The following is a 19,096-nucleotide window of genomic DNA, read 5'->3' as shown; positions in this document are numbered from 1 at the left end:
TGCCACACTGCCATCTGCTTGTTACTGCAAGGTAGTCTAATGGGAGCCTAGGACTAATAATCGCAAAAACATAAACAGTGCCTTCCTGCTAGCATCTAAGGAAATCTGTCTTTTGATTGAAACAGAACACATTTGAAGAGGGATTTTTATGTAAAAAGGGTTCAAACAATAAATAAGGAATTAGTTTGAAATCCATGGCTAAATGATGATGATGAAACAGTTTTACAAAGCGCAAAGATGTTCCTAGGAGTGTCCCAGCTCTAATCAAGGGGCAAGCCAGATTATATGGTGAATAACCAAGTTTTGAAACCCTTCCGAAAAGTAGGTTCTGACATTTCACGTATCAGATGTATCAGGAGAGAGTCTCATGCAGAAGGCCCTAACAAGGAAAAGGAGCGCCCTCCAATCCTCGACAGTCTGACTCTTGGAACTCTGGCCAGAGCCAGATGAGAGGACCGTAGGCTCCTTGCTGGATTGTAGAAAAGAATACGGGAAGCAGGTATCCAGGACCAAGATTGTGGGGATCCCAAAACATCATTACCAAGGCTTTAAACAGAAATCTCTTCCTCGCTGGGAGCCAGAGAAATCTCTTCCTCACTGGGAGCCAGAGGAAAGATGACTCGAGATCCTCGCTCTCTTAGGTAAATTAGGTAAGATGTGTGCCGTTGTATTTTGCACCCCTTGTAATATAGGCTGGCATATTCTGTCAGGCCGAGATATAAGGCATTAGGGTAATCAAGGCAAGACATAATGAGAGCCTGGATAACTGTTTTCCTGGCAGTAAAGGAGAGAAGAAACAGATTTTTTTCAATGCCCTTAATATACCAAAGCACATACCAATCACTGTGCTAATCTATGGTAGGAAAGATAGGCACCTATCAAATTTAAATGAATTCACAGGGAACATATATTTATAATACCGAGAGCAAGAAATTGTCTTTCTTGAGTTGTGGACTCACTTTCATAGCATTAGACCTATGATGAGGAAAATGGACAAGGTGATAATGAATGAGCTGATAAAGTTTAGATTGTCTGAGCAGCAGAATTAATAATGAGTAGCTGCATGACATAACTCTAAATTACAACATAATCCCTATATGATCATACCTATTTTATATATTTATCAACTTGCTTTAAGGTTGAGTACATCACTGTTCTCTTCCAGGGGATCCTCATCAATAGTCATAAGCATTAGAATATTCCCGCCCATGTGTGGGACCCCGGAAACACTATATTATATGTGCCCCACATATATATACTCATATATATATATATATATATATAAGTATATGAACGCCGTGAGCTATAATAAAAACTGAAGCTCGCTACCGTGAGTGCTGGTCTTTTGTAGTTAGATACTACGGAGTACTTGGAGCAGTCATAGAGGCGGGGGCACCACCCGCTTAAAGGCACCCGCTCGTGAGTGCTGGGAGTTTGGTGCACAACATAGGAGCAAGATATATATATATATACATATAAAAACATGCAATAGCAGCCAAATCACACCAGAGCTGAAATATGCTGTGAAGAATTTCCACCATACATGAATAATATGCATTAGAAACATGGGAAACAACACCAAATATTGTTTAGAAACTGTTTTAATGCTTAGGCAGCAGTAGAAATTCTTATAACACCCTGAAAGCATAGAAAGCTCCCAGGCTGCATTGCAAACACACAGTCTAAAAAGACTGAAAAGCTAACCTGTAGCTGTATACAAAAAACTGACACCGTGCCTTTAACCCCTTCTATGCTAATGACAAGGTCAGCTCGTCATGAGGCACACTGGAGCTGTGCTCATGACAAGGTGAACTCGTCATGTATAATGGGATTATCAATCAGTCAGCACAGGACGGGAAAAGCCTTAGCAGCCAAGGTGTTAAGGCACCCACGACCCCCGGTATCCCATCATGCCTCAGGGGTGACAGTTAGGTCAGTTGTTCTTTCCGGCTCCTTCAGGAAGGATCCTGGTAACACAGCTCCACTAATTTCTGTTTTCTGACAGAAAATTACTTCATTTTGAACAACTTTTTCTGCTTACTTTGACATTTTACATCTAGTCAAGTAAGAAACTGTCTTTTTAAGTCAGTTTAGTGAGCATTTTCAGATGAGAATGCCTTCACTTTTTGACAAATGTCCTTCTTGTGGAAACAAGAAAGCAAAATCAGACAATCACGACGTTTGTATCCTGTGTCTGCCTGAAGAACATGATCCAGGCACATGTCCTCACTGCGAGCACCTGTCAGGAAGAACTCTCAAAGACAGGGAGAGAATTCGCATTTATGGCCTGGCTCACAGGTCATCCAGAGGAAGGTCTCCGGTGAAGAAGGGTTCCAAAAAGGCTAGAACATCTTCAAAAGAGAAGTCTTCCCACCCTACAGCTTCAGCGTCAGGCTTGGCGCTGAGGAAAGAACCACCGGTGGGTCGTTTGTCTTCAAAACTACCGTTGACGGCGGGCTCGCCATCGAAAAGAAGAACAGGTACGTCGACGATGACGACTACGTCGAAGGATCCAGCTCCGTCGTCGAAATCCCCTCTGCCGTCGTCAACCGGGCGACGATCGGCGTCGAGGAAGGTAACTCTGCCGCCGTCAACCAGGCGATGGTCGGCGTCGAGATCCATGGCCCCTCCGCCGTAGTCAACCAGGCGACGATCGGCGTCGAGGGAGGTCACTCCTCCGCTGTCGTCATCCAGACGACGGCAGGTCATCGCCGTTCGACGTCGAGAGAGAGGGCTCCGTCGACGGCAGGTTATCGCCACTCGACGTCGAGAGACCATAGATCCTCGCATCGATCGCCATCGAGGCATTCGAAGTCAAGATTGTTGGACCCGCCGACTCCCAAGAGGCGTTCGGCGTCGAGAGAAAAACATACGACGCCAGAACGCTCGACGTCGACACGTTCAGAAAGGGCTCGATCGTCGTCAAGAAACTCTGTGATCATGGTTACGGAGTCAGCTTCTCGTCATTCTACTTCACAGTCTTCTGGCTCCTCAACAACATCCTCAAGGTCCAGAAGTCCTGTCCTCAGATCTCCTGTGCGTCAGCCAGATCCTTCGGCTGCGGAGGTCAGACTATCACCCAGATGGTACAAATCATTGGACCATTGGCGAGATTCAGGGGTTACCAAACGGATGCATAAGTACGTCAGTCCGCAGCACAGATCTCCTCTCCAGAGACTGGTGGATGAAGTGGACAGGCGTAGTCCTCCCAGGCGCCAAGCAGACAAATCACCTGTGAGAAGACCAACCAGATCTCACTCTCCCAGAAGGGAAAATCCGGTGAAATCCCGATCTCCCGGAGAAGATCCTGTCAGATCTCGTTCACCAAGAAGACAGGATCCGGTCAGATCTCGCTCTCCTAGAAGGGAAGAGCACCCAAGAAGATCACGTGAGAGGAGGCATGGTGCTCACCGTAGACATCGAAGAACTCCGTCTACTTCCTCTACCTCTTCGACCAGGTCTTTCAAGAGGGATTACTCTCCCACGTTGACGGATAGTCCTACTTCCAGACCCTGTCCAGTGGATGACATCGGCACTTATCTGGATGTCCTGCAAAGAGTAGCTCAGAAGCTGAGCGTTGAAATGTCTGTCCCCCAGGTTACTACGACAGTGATTTTTGAAACTTTGCACAAAAAATCTGTCTCTCGTCCACTGCTGCCTTTAGGCCCGGGGATTACGGATCCGGTCTAGGACGTTTTCCTAACCACAGCAGCCATCAGAGCGGTGCCAGCCCGCATACAGAAGAAATACAAACCGGCTTCTTCTGACCCAGTTTTTGTAAAATCTGACCCTCCAGCAGACTCTGTGATAGTGGCAGCGGCGAGGAAGACGCATGCAGTTGCTGCTTCCTCTTCAGTCCCACCAGATAAGGACAGCAAATCTCGGGATTCGTGGGGTCGCAAAGTTTGCAATTCAGCTGCCTCCACGCTGAAGGTCTCCAGTGCGGCCGCACTGCTGGGTAGATACGACAGAGCCTTATGGGACTCCATGGAGAGGTTCAAGTCCAAACTGCCAAAGGAAGACCAGAAGGACTTCGAAGAAACTATGACAGAAGGATGTCTGGTGGCGAACCAGTTGATAAGCACAGCAGCGGACGGTGCAGTGCTTGCGGCACATTCCTACTCACATGGGGTTTGTGCCAGGAGGTTGGCTTGGTTGCGCCTCACAGGGCTGAAGCCGGATGCTCAGCATCGCATCCTTAATCTTCCCTTTTTGGGTTCCTCTCTCTTCGGAGAACATGCTGATGAAGAGATGACCCGTATGAAGACTAAACTGGATACGGTAAAAGTGGTGGATTTGGAGAAGAAAATAGAATTCAAACGCCGCTTTAAGACCAACAGGGGGAGAGGGGCCCAAAAGAGGGTTCAAACCCCTCAGTGGTCCCAGAATAAGAACCAAGGAAAATCCAAGTTCCGAGGCAAATCCAACAGATGTAGAGGAGGTCACCAGCAGTCCTCTACCACCACGAGAGGAGGAAAGGCTTGATCAGTGGCTTCCTCTGGCGCCGTTGCCCACTCCAGTGGGAGGAAGTGCTTCCCAACACCTGACAGAGTGGGTCAGCATCACAAAAGATCAGTGGGTGTTGAATATACTGCGCAATGGATACAGGCTACGTTTCCGTGCGCTCCCGAAAAGCATTCCTCCAAAGACCTCTTGCCCTCACCAGCTGAGCTTGCTCCGCAGAGAAGTGACAGTCCTACTACAAAAAAGAGCTATAGAGGAAGTTCCTCCCTCTCAAAGAGGAAAGGGAGTCTACTCAAGATACTTTCTTGTCCCCAAAAAAGATCAGGAGGACAAGTTCAGGCCTATACTAGATCTGCGTCTCCTAAACAAAGTCATCGTCAGAGAAAAGTTCCGCATGTTAGCTCTTCACCAAATATGCCCACATCTTCAAGCCGGAGATTGGATGTGTTCGGTGGATCTGCAAGAAGCATACTTTCACATTCCGATTGCTCTTCAGCATCGCAAGTACTTGAGGTTTGTCGTAGGAAGCAAACACTACCAGTACAAGGTGCTACCCTTCGGACTCAAGTCCGCACCACGAGTCTTCACCAAATGCATGGCAGTGGTGGCGGCTTTTCTTCACAAAAAGGGACTCTTCATTTACCCATACCTGGACGACTGGCACCTAAAGGGCCTGTCTCCGGTACAGGTGACGCACGATCTTCAACTTTGCCTACACCAGTTGCACAGGCTCGGTCTCCATGTGAACCTGGAGAAGTCAGTCCAGCGGCCGACACAGTCCATCCACTACCTAGGCTCCGTTCTGGACACAAAATTGGGAAAAGCGTTTCCTTCGGGGGAGAGACTTTTTTCCATGAGGCAGAAGTGCGGGATTCTATTAGAGTCTCGGCTTCCAACAGTCCGACAGGTAGCCTCCCTGCTGGGTTCCATGGCATCCTGCATTTTTCTCATCCCGAACGCCAGGCTGAGAATGCGCCCTCTACAACAGGCTCTCGAAGACCAGTGGGACCAGGCGACAGGGCGTTGGGAAGATCATATCACTCTTTCCCAAACAGCGAAGGATGCCATCAAATGGTGGACTCGGACGAGGAATGTGCTGGTGGGAGTACCTTTTCATCAGCCACTACCCACCCAGTCTATAGTGACAGATGCCTCTCTACAAGGCTGGGGAGCGCACATGGGTCCCCTTCAGATTCAGGGTCAGTGGTCTGCACAGGAGCAGACGTACCACATAAACATGCTGGAGCTCAGAGTGGTGTTTCTAGCTCTCAAAGCTTTTCTTCCAGCGATCGAGTCCAACTCAATCTTAGTTCAGACAGACAATACAACCACCATGTTCTATCTGAACAAACAAGGAGGCACACGATCTCGCCCTCTCTCCCGGGAGGCTCAAACCATCTGGCACTGGCTTCTCTCTCGAAACCTTTCAGTGGTGGCGGTGCACCTTCCAGGCGAGTTAAACATCAAAGCAGACGCACTCAGCAGGCACTTCGAAGATCAGCCAGACTGGGTGCTAAACGACGAAGTGGTAGAAGAGCTTTTTCGTTGTTGGGGTCGTTCAGCCATAGACTTGTTTGCGGACGAAGAAAACGCAAAATGCCACGCCTTCGCGTCCAGATTCCACCGGCCAGGGATGCAGGGGAACGCTCTCCTGATGGATTGGTCGGGAACATTTGCCTACGCGTTTCCTCCCCTGCCTCTGATTCCGAAGGTAGTTTCCAAGCTCCTCAGGTCGGACATGGAAATGATCTTGATAGCTGGGGATTGGCCACGACAGTGGTGGTACCCAGACCTACTGCAACGGTCTGTGTGTCCACACAGACGACTTCCTTGCAAACCGGACCTGTTGAGCAAGATGAACGGGAGGATACTACATCCCAACCTCTCATCACTGAACCTGACAGCATGGCACCTGAGGTCCTGCAATATGGGCATTTGAATCTGCCTCCCGAATGTATGCACATTTTAAAGGAGGCTAAGAGACCTTCCACAAGAGCGTCTTATGTGTTCAAGTGGAAAAGGTTCTACATATGGTGTAGGTATCATCACTTAGATCCGACTAAAGGGCAGGAGGAGGTAATCCTGCCATGCCTCCTTTCCTTGGCAACTTCTGGTTTGAAATATGCTTCCATTAGAGTGCATTTTTCAGCCATAATAGCGTACAGGAAATCACCAAATCAGATTTCTTTCTTTCAGGTTCCGGTGGTTAAGGACTTCCTCCAGGGGTTAAAAAAAGTGTATCCCCCTGTGCGAAATCCTTCTCCTACTTGGGAATTGAACCTGGTTCTATCCAGGTTAATGTCACCTCCTTTCGAGCCCATCCACAAGGCCTCCTTGCAACATCTCTCTTGGAAGGCGGCCTTTTTGGTGGCGATTACCTCAGCGCGCAGAGTGAGCCAGATATAAGCGCTCTGTGCGAAGGAACCATATACTGTTTTCCACCACAATAGAGTAGTCCTGAGGGCTCATCCATCTTTCTTGCCTAAAGTGGTTTGTGATTTTCATATAAATCAGTCCATTTCCCTCCCTTCGTTTTTTCCAAATTCTACGACCCCAGCCGAGCGGTCACTGCACTCCTTGGATCTTAAGAGAGTGCTCAAGTTCTATTTGGAAAAGACTAAAGGGATCAGGAAAACGGATCAACTGTTTGTGAACTATGGTTCAATGAGGACGGGCTTTCCAGCGGCCAAGAGGTCCATCTCCAGATGGTTTGTCTCTTCCATTAAATTGGCCTATCAGCTTGCAAGCAAGCCTTTATTGGTGTCACCCAAAGCGCATTCCACTAGAGGGAAAGCCGCTACAGTAGCTTTCTTACATGACATTCCAATGTCAGAAATATGCAAGGCTGCAACCTGGAAATCGGTTCATACCTTTACGAGGCATTACTGTCTCGAATCTGATTCCAGGGCCGATACTCAAGTAGGGCAAGCCTCCTTGAGAAATCTGTTTGGGTAGCCTATAGCCTGCTCAGGCTTGTTGATAAGATTACTGTCTTGTCATTCCTTTGCCCGCAGGGATGAGGAGAGGCTCGCTACTCTATTCTAATGCTTATGACTATTGATGAGGATCCCCTGGAAGAGAAGGATTAGTTACTTACCTGTAATCCTAGTTCTCTTCCAGGGGTATCCTCACCAAAGTCATAAGCAACCCTCCCGCCTCCCTGGGCAAAGGATATTCTTTAATAAGGAGATATTGTTAACCTATTTTGTTAATGGGTTTGTTTCAGTCTCCGAAAAGAACAACTGACCTAACTGTCACCCATGAGGCATGATGGGATACCGGGGGTCATGGGTGCCTTAAAGGCACGGTGTCAGTTTTTTGTATACAGCTACAGGTTATCTTTTCTGTCTTTTTAGACTGTGTGTTTGCAATGCAGCCTGGGAGCTTTCTATGCTTTCAGGGTGTTATAAGAATTTCTACTGCTACCTAAGCATTAAAACAGTTTCTAAACAATCTTTGGTGTTGTTTCTCATGTTTCTAATGCATATTATTCATGTATGGTGGAAATTCGTAACAGCATATTTCAGCTCTGGTGTGATTTGGCTGCTATTGCATGTTTTTATATATATATGAGTATATATATGTGGGGCACATATAATATAGTGTTTCCGGGGTCGCGCGCATGGGCGGGAATATTCTAATGCTTATGACTTTGATGAGGATACCCCTGGAAGAGAACTAGGATTACAGGTAAGTAACTAATCCATATTTATCATAAAAAATAACTGTTCCATGTTATCTTTTACAGGGGGAACCAGGACTCCCCGGTTTCCAAGGAGCATCTGGAGCAAAGGTATAGTTATGATCTACCATAACAGCCAGCGTTCGACAAATTGTTGCCTTCTAAATTAAAGTGCTACATTCTTCATCCCACATAGCACAATATTACTTTTTATTGAGCTACCACTGTAGGCCATCTGGGAGTGATTTTGTTTTGCCTGATACCGTAAGTGAAAGACGGGCAGTTGACCATTTTACTGATATTCACACACTTTATCAATGCCAACTCAGTTTCAGGTGCTTTCCAGTCACATGGTCACTCAACCAGGATTGCACAAAGACTAAATCACTTTTAATGATCATAATGGGGGTGTCTAAGAATGAGAAGGAATCGTTGATTTGGTCGAGTAAAAAGGTTTACAACATATATGCAGACATGGTTCTTTCAAGAATTTTGCATTTTCAAATAGTTACTCAAAGTTTGGAGAATCTTTGTACTAATGCTCTGACTGAGAATTCTATCTTCATTCTACAATCCTTAACCTCTCCCTAACAACGTTACCTTCCAGCAAATTAGTTAGTATTCTTGCTGACATTGTTTGAGAATATGTTTTCTAATCAAAATCAAATAAGTAACTTGTTTCTAATCAGAATCTTAGGTGCTTTTACATGATACTTAGCCTTTTATACTGTTCAGAACTCGTGTTCAGTTACACGGACCCTCACACTCACTTTTGCTCCCAGTCCTTTACTGATCCCAATGCTAACTTATTTCTCTCACTGTCTGTCCAGTACCCTCATATTGATGATCCTGGTCTTCTTTCCCTGGTTCTTTCCTTCTGCACATAGTTACAGATGAGTGACACATCCTCATGTCTGCTCCTTTAGGACATCTCCCTCCATGGCTAGACCAGATTTGTCTTTGACCCACTATTTGTTGCCCTTTTTGAAACAGGAATAGTCTTACTCCTGATGAGTTGTTGCTGAACGGAGACATCATCAGCTTTCCTCTCTAAAGCTGAATTCTGGAGACTTACTTACAACCAGTCTCTGGACAGGAACAAGAGAATTTACTGCATGATCCAGTTCGCAGCAGCAGGAGTTGTGACCTTCTCTGCAGCTTCCATCTATTTTCCCACTGACTATCTAATGAACTACCGATCAATCTTTCCACTATGACTCCTTCTCTAAATAGAATCATCTCACTCTCCTGGGCTATGTTAATCCATGCATGATACTTCCTGAATTATATAGGCATAATGTGCTCAAATACCCCAGGCACAATTTCACTCCTGAAAGTGCATGCACTCTTTGGAGCTGTTTTGGTAGAATGATGAACTTCACTGAGTTAGGCATTAATTTATTTGACTGCAAACACAACATGCATCAATAAATGTTGGTTCACTTTTGAGAATACAATACATACCGTGTTTTACAACATAATGTTTGTGGGTCATAAGTCACCATTAGTTGGATAAACACGATAAATCAAAGCTTGCTCAGTTCCCATCACCATATGCCCAGCTTCAGAGTCTCTGAAGTGTTGCCAGCCTGCGCTTATCATCATGTTTTGGTGAGACGTAGTCTTTTTGACTACATTAGAGGATCACAAGCAGCAATTATTAATGCATACCAGACTACTAATGATCGATTACCTTTTAGGGTCCCGAAGGTCCTGCTGGGCAAGAAGGAAGAGCAGGAATTCCAGGAAAGAAGGTAATGCCTATTTAGCATCAGTTGAGATTACTTCATGCGTTCAATCCATCACTTTGTGTGCTGTCTTAATGCTCAATAAATGGTTGTCACTTACTTGCTCTTGTCATGCATATTAACGCTGTTTGTCTTTGCGCTTGTATTAGAAATTACTAATTGATTTATGAAGAAACTCCCTAGCGCCAGGAAACAAGATTGTATCTGAACCAAACTAGCAACCCTCTGTTTTACATACAATCATGGTGGGCATAGTTTCTATTGCAGTTGTGTTGACTTCAGAAGTTAACTTATCAGAACTCACGTCCAACATATCTTCTTATACTTAGCCAAACAAAGCTCTTTAGAACTGCTGCAGGAGAATTGGCTTATAAACATTCCAGTGCCATATCGATTTAGCATGAGGGGACACAAACTTTTAGCCATTACCCAGTTCACATACGATGCTTTAACATCTATCTACAACAATACTTTCCAAACTTTTTAGAACCATAACCCACGTTTTAGTGAAAGGTAGAAGTGAGAATCAAAATCAATAAATAATAATTGCACAATTTCAGATAAAGAGAAATAAAGCATAGAGCAAATAAACCTTGTCAAAAGTCACTCATATAGAGGTAATGCATAAAACTTGGGCCTGAAGATAATGTCATAAGGGCTCAGACTATATCCTCTCTCTTGGCTCTGCTTTCCTGTCCCTTCTCCATCCTGCTCCTTCTCTGCTGCTCCCGTGCTCTGCTAAACCAAACCAGCTCTCCTGCAGTAGGAACACACATTTTAAAAAAGACATCATAGTAATGTTGCAAAACATGTTGCCTTTTCTCTCATCTTAAGCCAATAATAATTCAGTATTCTAAAAAAGGCAGATTTCTCACACCTCTTCCGTCAGGCACGCAGGCATATATGCACGCTTGAAACTTCATACGGCACATTTCTTAGCTCAATTCTTTTTTAGCTTCCCTAAACTTCTAATACAACAAAATGTATTTTAACTAAACATGAGAAAGGAGATGGTGGAAAACAGCCAGTTATACATTTATGGAAATTCAATCAATGGTTGATATTCTGACATTATAACATCAAGGGTATTCACCTTCTCAGAGATTTCTTAAGATATGGCAAATGGCTGACCCAGTTGAACCTGAAGGATGCAAAAACAGTTCCCACCTATCCCCCACATCGAAGGTTCCTTCAATTTTCATGGGTTCTCCAAACCTACGAGTTCACATCCCTTCCATTTGGACTATGCTTTGCAGATTGTTTTTTCACCAAAGTTCTCAGACAGCCAAGAGTTTCTTCAGTCACAAGGTTTGAAACTCACAGTTTATCTGGACGATATTTCCTTGATGGATCAATGCCCCGAAAAATGGGTGAAACAATAGCAGCAGGCAATTTTTCTGTTGAAAGGCTTAGCAAAATCTCTTCTGGTCCCTTCACAAAACATTACCTTCTTAGGTTTCATGATAAACTGTTTCCAAGCAACATGGTTAGCCAAAATGGAGGCGTGGAATGGGGGGGGGACATTTTTCGATCCAGTCCGGATACTGTCATAGAGTCCGACACCAGCAGAGAAGGCCAGGGTGCTTGTTGTGGTAGTTTTCCACAGCAGGAGCATGGTCCTCTGCAGAGCAGCTACTCAACATCAAATGTCTGGAACTGTTACCATGTTCCTTTGCAGTTCAATGCTGGATCAAGAACAGGGATCAGTCAAATGTACTGTTAAAGATGGACAGTGTGGCTGCAGTGTGCTACATAAACCATTTAAGGACAACGCGTTTGAGAGCACTAGGTGATCTAGCCAGAAATTTCTTAGAATTCTGCATGGAAAGAAATACGTCAGTAACCGTAGAGCATCTACCAGGGAAGAGCAACTCAGTGGCAGATTGACAGTCTCAAAATTTTAAGGATGCAACCACGTGGCAACTCAATCCGAAAATGTTCCGGCAATTGATGAAATGGTGGGGTCCTTTCTCAATAGATCTTTTTGCATCCAGGCTGGACTATCAATTGCTCTGGTACTTCAGTTAGAAACCAGACCTGAGCACAGCAGCAATAGATGCTTTCCAAAAGGTTTACTGCAAGTAACAGAGGTATGCCTATCCTCTTTTCTCCATACTGACAAGGCTATCAGCATTGGTGAGGAGACAATCAGTGGATGTATTGGTGGCAGCCCCGACTTGGAAGTCTCAAGAATGATTTCCAAATCTGGTTTAACTTTCTTGGGATTCTCCAATCCTTCTATACCATTGCTCGGATCTTCTCCGAGACCTTCAGGAGAACCATCACCATCTGGTATTGGAGGGCACTCTGCGGCTTATGGCCTGGAGAATTACAGGGAGCGATGGAACATCCCTGGCTTATCAGAGCAGGCTCAATCTCTCCTTTCCAAAGCATGGGAAGAATGGAACTGTCAAGAAGTATAGGTTAGCATGGTCAAGATGGATTCATTGGTGTTTGCGGGGAAACTTTGATCCCGTGGGGTCAGATGTTGTAAGTATACTGTATTTACTTGTCAGTATGTCTGGGCGGGGTTTGGCTTAAAGGTCAGTAAATACTTTCTGTTCACCAATACTGACGTGGCATATTCCCATTGATGGTCATTCTGTGGGTGAACATCCATTTGTGAGGAAATTGCTTAGAGGTATTCGACTTTCATTTCCGCCAGAGCCAAGATATTTATCTCTTTGGGTTGTGAATAAAGTTCTGAACCTTTCATGGTAAGAAATAAGTATCTATGCAGAAAAGAATTGTCGGCGAATGTTACTGTGTCTGGTTTCTTGCAGACGAGTCTCACATGTTAGAGCATTAGTAGTAACAGGTAGGATTTTTACAGCAGAAGGGGTGACATTTAATATTTAGAGGAGAAGGAGCTGTAATTCAAGGGGGGTGTTTTACCCAGCACTTAGGTGTACCCTAAATGTGAGTGTGGAGAAATGTATAAAAGCTTATGAAGATTTGACTGCAGAGATCCATCCGGCAGATGAGAAGCAATTGTTAATTTCAATATGTAAACCCCATAAGGCAGTCTAATGTCCACCTATAGCTAGGTGGATGCATTGGGTTATGCAGGATGGGGTATTGACACAATAATTTTTAGTTCACATTCAGTAAGATAGCTATGGACTCTAAAGCCTTTTCTTTAGGAGCCAGACTGGAAGATATACTAAATGTGGCTGATTGATCTTCAGACTCAAAGTTCAAAAGGTTTTATTTTAAACCAATAAATTATGTTGCTGCACTGGTGGTAAATACGCTTTAAACAAGCATAATCCTCACCTCAGGTCCTGAAATAGAATCAAAAACATCCTACCTATCGTTATGGAAAGTTACAATTCTATTAGAGACACAGAGGCAAGAATTATACCTCCCAATCATTGTTGACAATCTACATACCTGTGTTCAGCATGATGAGTGCAATTCTGCGTTTTTAGAAAGTATTGCACATTTTCATACTCTGTTGGTTCTATTTCATGTGTCTAGTTTAAATGGGATGGTGATGGTTGTTGTCAATTCATTTATGTTAGTTTGTTTTATACTACACAGATTTTACTTAAGGTTGTTTGGCATTTAAAACTACTATAGGAAATTACTTCTTATATATATTTTTTTCTAGGATTTGATTCATCTAAGCAGGAGCAAATCAGACAAATGTAGTGGCACCTGTCCCAGGTAGAAAGAGGGGGCATAAAAATAGAGAAGGGACTTCGATGGATTTGGTTGCTGATGATTGGTTGCACTGTTGTTTTTTTTTGACTCACAGGAAATGTAGTTGTTCACATCGCTGCTGGTGACAAATAAAGTGGAACGAAAACCATAATCCTAGCCTGAGAGTCCTTAATATAATTGCATCTTTCCGTTGTGACAGCTAGAACATCTTTCATTTTTAGATGACTCTTGTGATTACTACAATTTACACATCATATTCCGCCATGAAGAACTGAGTCTACGTTGCTTTGAAGATGCTATTAAGCATGCACGTTTTCTTTTATGAATTTTTGTTTGGGCTAACCCTGCAACACAGCTGAACCACAAAAGTACCTTGGACTGTATGAGTTTGGATGCCTATCACAAAATACAATGAATCAAATATTTAAAAGAAGCTTCTGATGAATTAGGAATACTTGCTTTGTTTGTGTACCCTTGGCAGACTCAGAAGAAAGTTAAACTGTGGGCCAAGAATATCTTACTTCAGCGTAGGAGGTACATCAAGGATACAATTGAGATACTTTAGCAATTAGTAAGGGCCTTTATCATTTAAAAAACGAATCAGATACTAGAGACTTATTGATTCCAGTTCACAAAAATTATGAGAGGAATATATTAAGAAGGTTAAGGATGGAGATTGCTTATCATATGTTGTAATTTCCAAAGATCTGTGCTCCTTCAGATTCCTTGAATTGATGTTCATGTGACTGTAGCTCGACTTAAACTGTGATGCATTTCGTGTTTTTATATTATTCACAAATTTGCATAGTTAAAGAATCTTGTGCCTTTAAAAAGATCTGAAAAATATACCAACTGTATCCAGCTTTTTAAAAATGTGTAAATGTTATCTACTCTTCTGATTTGTCATGAGGCGGGCCATGTTTTGTGTGATGTGGTTAAAATAAGGACTAATGTAGTTAACTTGATATGTCAGTTTTTTTAAAGGTGTGCTTTATGTTGATAAATTTGATTTTACCTAGCATCTATACTGAGGTTTTTATTGGTGTACATTTTTGTAACTGAAATAAACTTTATTGAACATGAAGTCCAGGATTATTAGGAATACACATGGGGCAAAAAACCCAGTATCTTCTTGCCTAAATTTCGGGTAGCTTGTATTGGGACCTAATATTCTTAATATTTTAAAGAAGAATCTGAACACTGAATCTGTGCAGTATTAAGAAATACTGTTAAATATGACTGTACTTCCGGTGTGCCTGGCTTGTGTACACAGATGTATGTGCATGCCTATTTCAGGGTTGGAACACCTGCAAAGCTTTCACTTATTTTGCTATCTCTTGGGACAATTGCAGGGCAGCAAAGGAGACAGAGGCACCCAAGGGTTACATGGACATCAAGGACTACCAGTAAGTTCATTGGAGTATTTTGAAAGGGTTCTAAGCTTCCAAGGTAAGACAATAATTTGATGGAAGGTCACGGTGGCCTGAATTTCTCAAATCACATGGCCACTGGTATTTCTCTGTAACTATCAGCTATACAATATTTACAAAACTATCTTCTCTTGCATTTTTGCTGCTATTATCCTCATCACCTTTTTTTACAACTAAGCTATAATCCCTCTTTCTTTACTGAACTTCCACCTTGAGCACTACCTATAACCTTGTTATTCATCTTGTTTAGTGCCACTCACAGTCACTGGATGATGTCATGAGAGATGTCATTTGAGATGTCTTGAGTGATGTCACTGACAATGTGATGAGTGAAGTAATATGTGAGGTCATAAGCAGTGCATTGTGGGGGCACACGTTATAGTTAGCTTAGTTAACTATAACTGCTGAATTTCTAACTAACTATAACATCTCTGAAACCTTTGTTTTTTTCAGTGAATTTCAATGTTTTAAAAAAATTCAATTTCCAACTATATTGTCCCTGTAATCATTGATTTTTTTGTGTGAATTTCTAAGATTTTTTAAATGCTAATTCCTAACTATAACGCCCCTGGAACCTTTGGTTTTTTCAGTGAATTTCTATGGCTTTTTAACTGGTAGTCGCGTTTGCAGAGTGGTGGAGAAAGGAGGCTTGGCCTCTGACCAGCTCTCAGGAATCCCACTGTGTAGGAACTACAGGAGGGACCAGGAAGGCTTTTTGGATCCCAAGGTCCCTCCGGAGTAAAGAGGACTTCATCTCCCAAACAGTGGTGCACCACCAGCTGAGTTAACAGAGTGGTGAAAAAAGGGCACAGGCCTATAAAGACTTCTTAGCAATCGAGCTGTGCGGGACTTCTTGGAGAGAACATTAGGGGTAGTTGGTTCCCAAGGATGTCCTAGGGGGCCATCTATCCCTTCTGTTACCTCCAGTAAGTCACAAACAGCAAGATTGCTGTGACCTGGTAGGAGGCCACACTTACTTTCTCCACCACTCTGCAGATGCACCTCTTGGCACACTACTAGTAGGGGGATGAAGTCCCCTTGGCTATTGAGTGTCCTAGTGTCCTAGGGGGCCAACTACTCCTCCTGTTACCTTCAGCAACTCCCACACAGTGGGTTTGCTGAGAGGTTTCCTGTGGCCCCCTTTATCCACCATTTGCAAACACGCTTCCATGCACACTACTAGTTGGGGGATTAAGTCCCCTTGGCTCTTGAGGGTCCTTAGGGTGCAACTAGCCCTCCTGTTACCACCAGTAAAATCCACACAGCTGGATTGCTTAGAGATCGTCAGAGGCCCCCTTTCTCCAACACTCTACAAATGCTCCTATTGGTGCACTGATGCTTGGGGGAAGAAATCCACTTCAGTTAAGTCCAGTTCAGTTCTGAGGTCCTCAGGAGAGAAGGGGACCTCATCCCTCCACCAGCAGTGCACCAAGAGGTGGGTTTTGAGAGTGTTGGAGAAAGGGGGTGTACCCTCCGACCACCTCCCAGCAATCCCACTGTGTGGGGCTTATTGGAGGGAACAGAAGGTCTTGTTGGCCCCTAAGGATCCTCAACAGCGAAGGCGCCTTCATCCCCCAAACAGGAGCACACCAGGAGACGCGTTTGCAGAGTAGCGGGGAAAAGAGGCGGGGCCTCCCGCAAGTTCCGGCTTTTTAAATATTTTTCTTTTAGGAAGAGGGACCACGTGGCCCCCCCTCCCGAGGCCGATTTCAGCCCAGGGCCATTCCTTGATTTTTGTATTCTTTTTTTATAAAGGGAGAAGTGCTGCATGGCCCCCTCCCCAGGCCAACTTAGTTCCTTGGACCTCATAACCTGGGGCATGGCCACTTCATTACGACTGCAGGGAGGAACCTGCGGGAACCCGCATTGCTTTTTACACACAGGGAGCTGCAAACATGCAGATCCCTGTGTGTAAAAAGTAAAGTGCCTCTGCTTGGAAAACGCGAGAGCAAAATGCTCTCGCTTGCTCAAAGCGAAGTATACTGTTTGCTATGGGCAATCTGCAATGTCCTGGGTGTGCGCCCCCATGAAATAGCTTGAGTCGACCCTGGGGGGTGGCAGCTCTTCCATAGAGCCACTCACACATCCACTCACTCACCAATACTGCCACTTACACAGCCACTCACCCATATACCTACTCACACAGCCACTCATGCACCCTTACAGTCACTCACACAGTCACTCACTCACCCATACAGCTACTTATACACCCACTTATTCACCCATAAAGCCAAACACACACACATACACTCACCCATACAACCTCTCAACAGAGCCACTCACACATCCACACCATCTCTTACATACCCATTCACAACTACATACAAGCACTCACATATCTATTCACTCACCTTTAAAGCAACTCAGACACTCACTCTCCAATACAGCTGCTCACACAGCCACTTAGTCAACCAAACACCCACTCAAACAGCCATTCACTCACCCATACAGCCACTTATGTACACAGTCACTCACTGATACAGTCACTCATACAGCTGCTTACTCATCCATGCAGCCACTTACACAGCCATTCACCCACCCACATACTCACTCACAAAGCCACTCACTCACCCATACAGCAACTCACACAGCCACTCACTCACCCCTACAACCACTAACACAGACATTTACCCACCCACTCACAGTCACTCACTCACCCACACAGCCACTCACACATCCACTCACTAACCCATACTAACCATACAGCTATTCATACACCCACTTGTTTACCCATACAGCTACTCACACACACACTTATTCACCCATACAGCCACTCACATACTCACTGACACATACACACAGTCACTCATACACAGATACACACAGTCGCTCAAATAATATATCTTAGAAATAGTATCAGTCAGTAGTACACAAAGTATACTAATATAACTGTTGTAGTACATTAGTAAATATGTTAAACACTCATTAACTTTTTTAAACACTCACAATCACTGGATGATATAATCAATGATGTAATTTGTGATTTCATCAGTGATATCATCAATGATGTCACTGACCATGTCATGAGTGATTTAGTATGTGAGGTCATAAGCAGTGCATTGCTGGGGCATAAGTTATAGTTAGCTCAGGTAACATGTGCCCCTCTGAATGCAGCCCAAGACCCATAAAAAGCAGGGGTTAGGGCCCCCTTACTTCCATACTCACCACTCTTTTCATGGTGAGCTCACAGCCATAAAAAGGGTGGTGGAAATGAAAGTCGTAATATGCTCAGAGGTGCTACAGCGGCACCGCAAGCATATTTCTGTCCTTTTCCATTGTGCGACTGCTACGGAATCGCTACAGGATCCAGGATCCTGGCAGACATGGCGATCCTGTGATGGTCCGACTGTCGCAATCATAATAATGCAGGCAGACCAGCAGTGGTGGTGGTGGGCGAACTGCAAAAATGGCAGTCCTATGGCTGCTATACTTGTAATATGCACTTTGACTTTAAATTGGAGCACATGGTACATTCATTTAGTTAGTTTGCTAAATTTAGGGCCAATTTGGGTAACAGATTTCTCTTTTCTTAGCTCTTTTTAGCTTTGCTCTTTTTGTAATGCTTCAATAAATTTGTAAAATGTAGGTTGAGCTCTGCATAGCGTGGATTGCAAGGCATTGTCCAATCCTTTCACTGCATTGTTTGATGTGCCTTCCTGTGCCAAGGTACTGTCATAGACAATCCACCATGGTATCTGCCACTTGGCGTCTGTGTCTTGACCTATGCAGTCTGACATCCCAAGTATCTCTGAAAGAGTCCATTAGGGGACTATGTTTATCTTCATTTTGTGATTAGAAAGTGCTTTCTATTAGTATAAGTTATAGTGGTTGACTACCTCTGTGACAGGGTCATAGGCTAGTACTATCATTTGTTTGATTTCGAAGGCAAATTGGCTGTTAGTGGAGTATTCTACACTTAGAGCCTTATTGCGAGTTTGGCAGTCTTCCTGTAGGACTGCCACCCCTGTGGTCTCAGGAAGACTGTCAAGACTGTGGTGAACCTGCCCACCAGTTTACAAGTTGAATCCAGTGTGGGAGGGGCCCCCGCCATGAACTGGGCAGTGGAAATGCAGGTCGTAATCTGCTCGGCGGTGCCACCATTTGCT

The 19,096-nt window shown here is 44.2% G+C and overlaps 1 protein-coding gene across 1 annotated transcript in view; it reads left to right on the top strand.

Annotated features, from left to right (window-relative positions):
• Positions 1-19,096, top strand: part of LOC144828174 (uncharacterized) — a 418,953-nt gene that overhangs the window by 151,638 nt on the left and 248,219 nt on the right. The window contains exons 12-14 of the mRNA XM_078686271.1: positions 8,213-8,257; positions 9,847-9,900; positions 14,913-14,966. Of these exons, the coding sequence (XP_078542397.1) occupies positions 8,213-8,257; positions 9,847-9,900; positions 14,913-14,966 (153 nt within the window). The remainder of the gene's footprint in view (positions 1-8,212; positions 8,258-9,846; positions 9,901-14,912; positions 14,967-19,096) is intronic.

The sequence above is a fragment of the Lissotriton helveticus genome, chromosome 4_1, assembly GCF_964261635.1.
Source record: "Lissotriton helveticus chromosome 4_1, aLisHel1.1, whole genome shotgun sequence".
Taxonomy (NCBI): Eukaryota; Metazoa; Chordata; class Amphibia; order Caudata; family Salamandridae; genus Lissotriton; species Lissotriton helveticus.
This window is presented reverse-complemented; position numbering and strand designations above follow the sequence as displayed.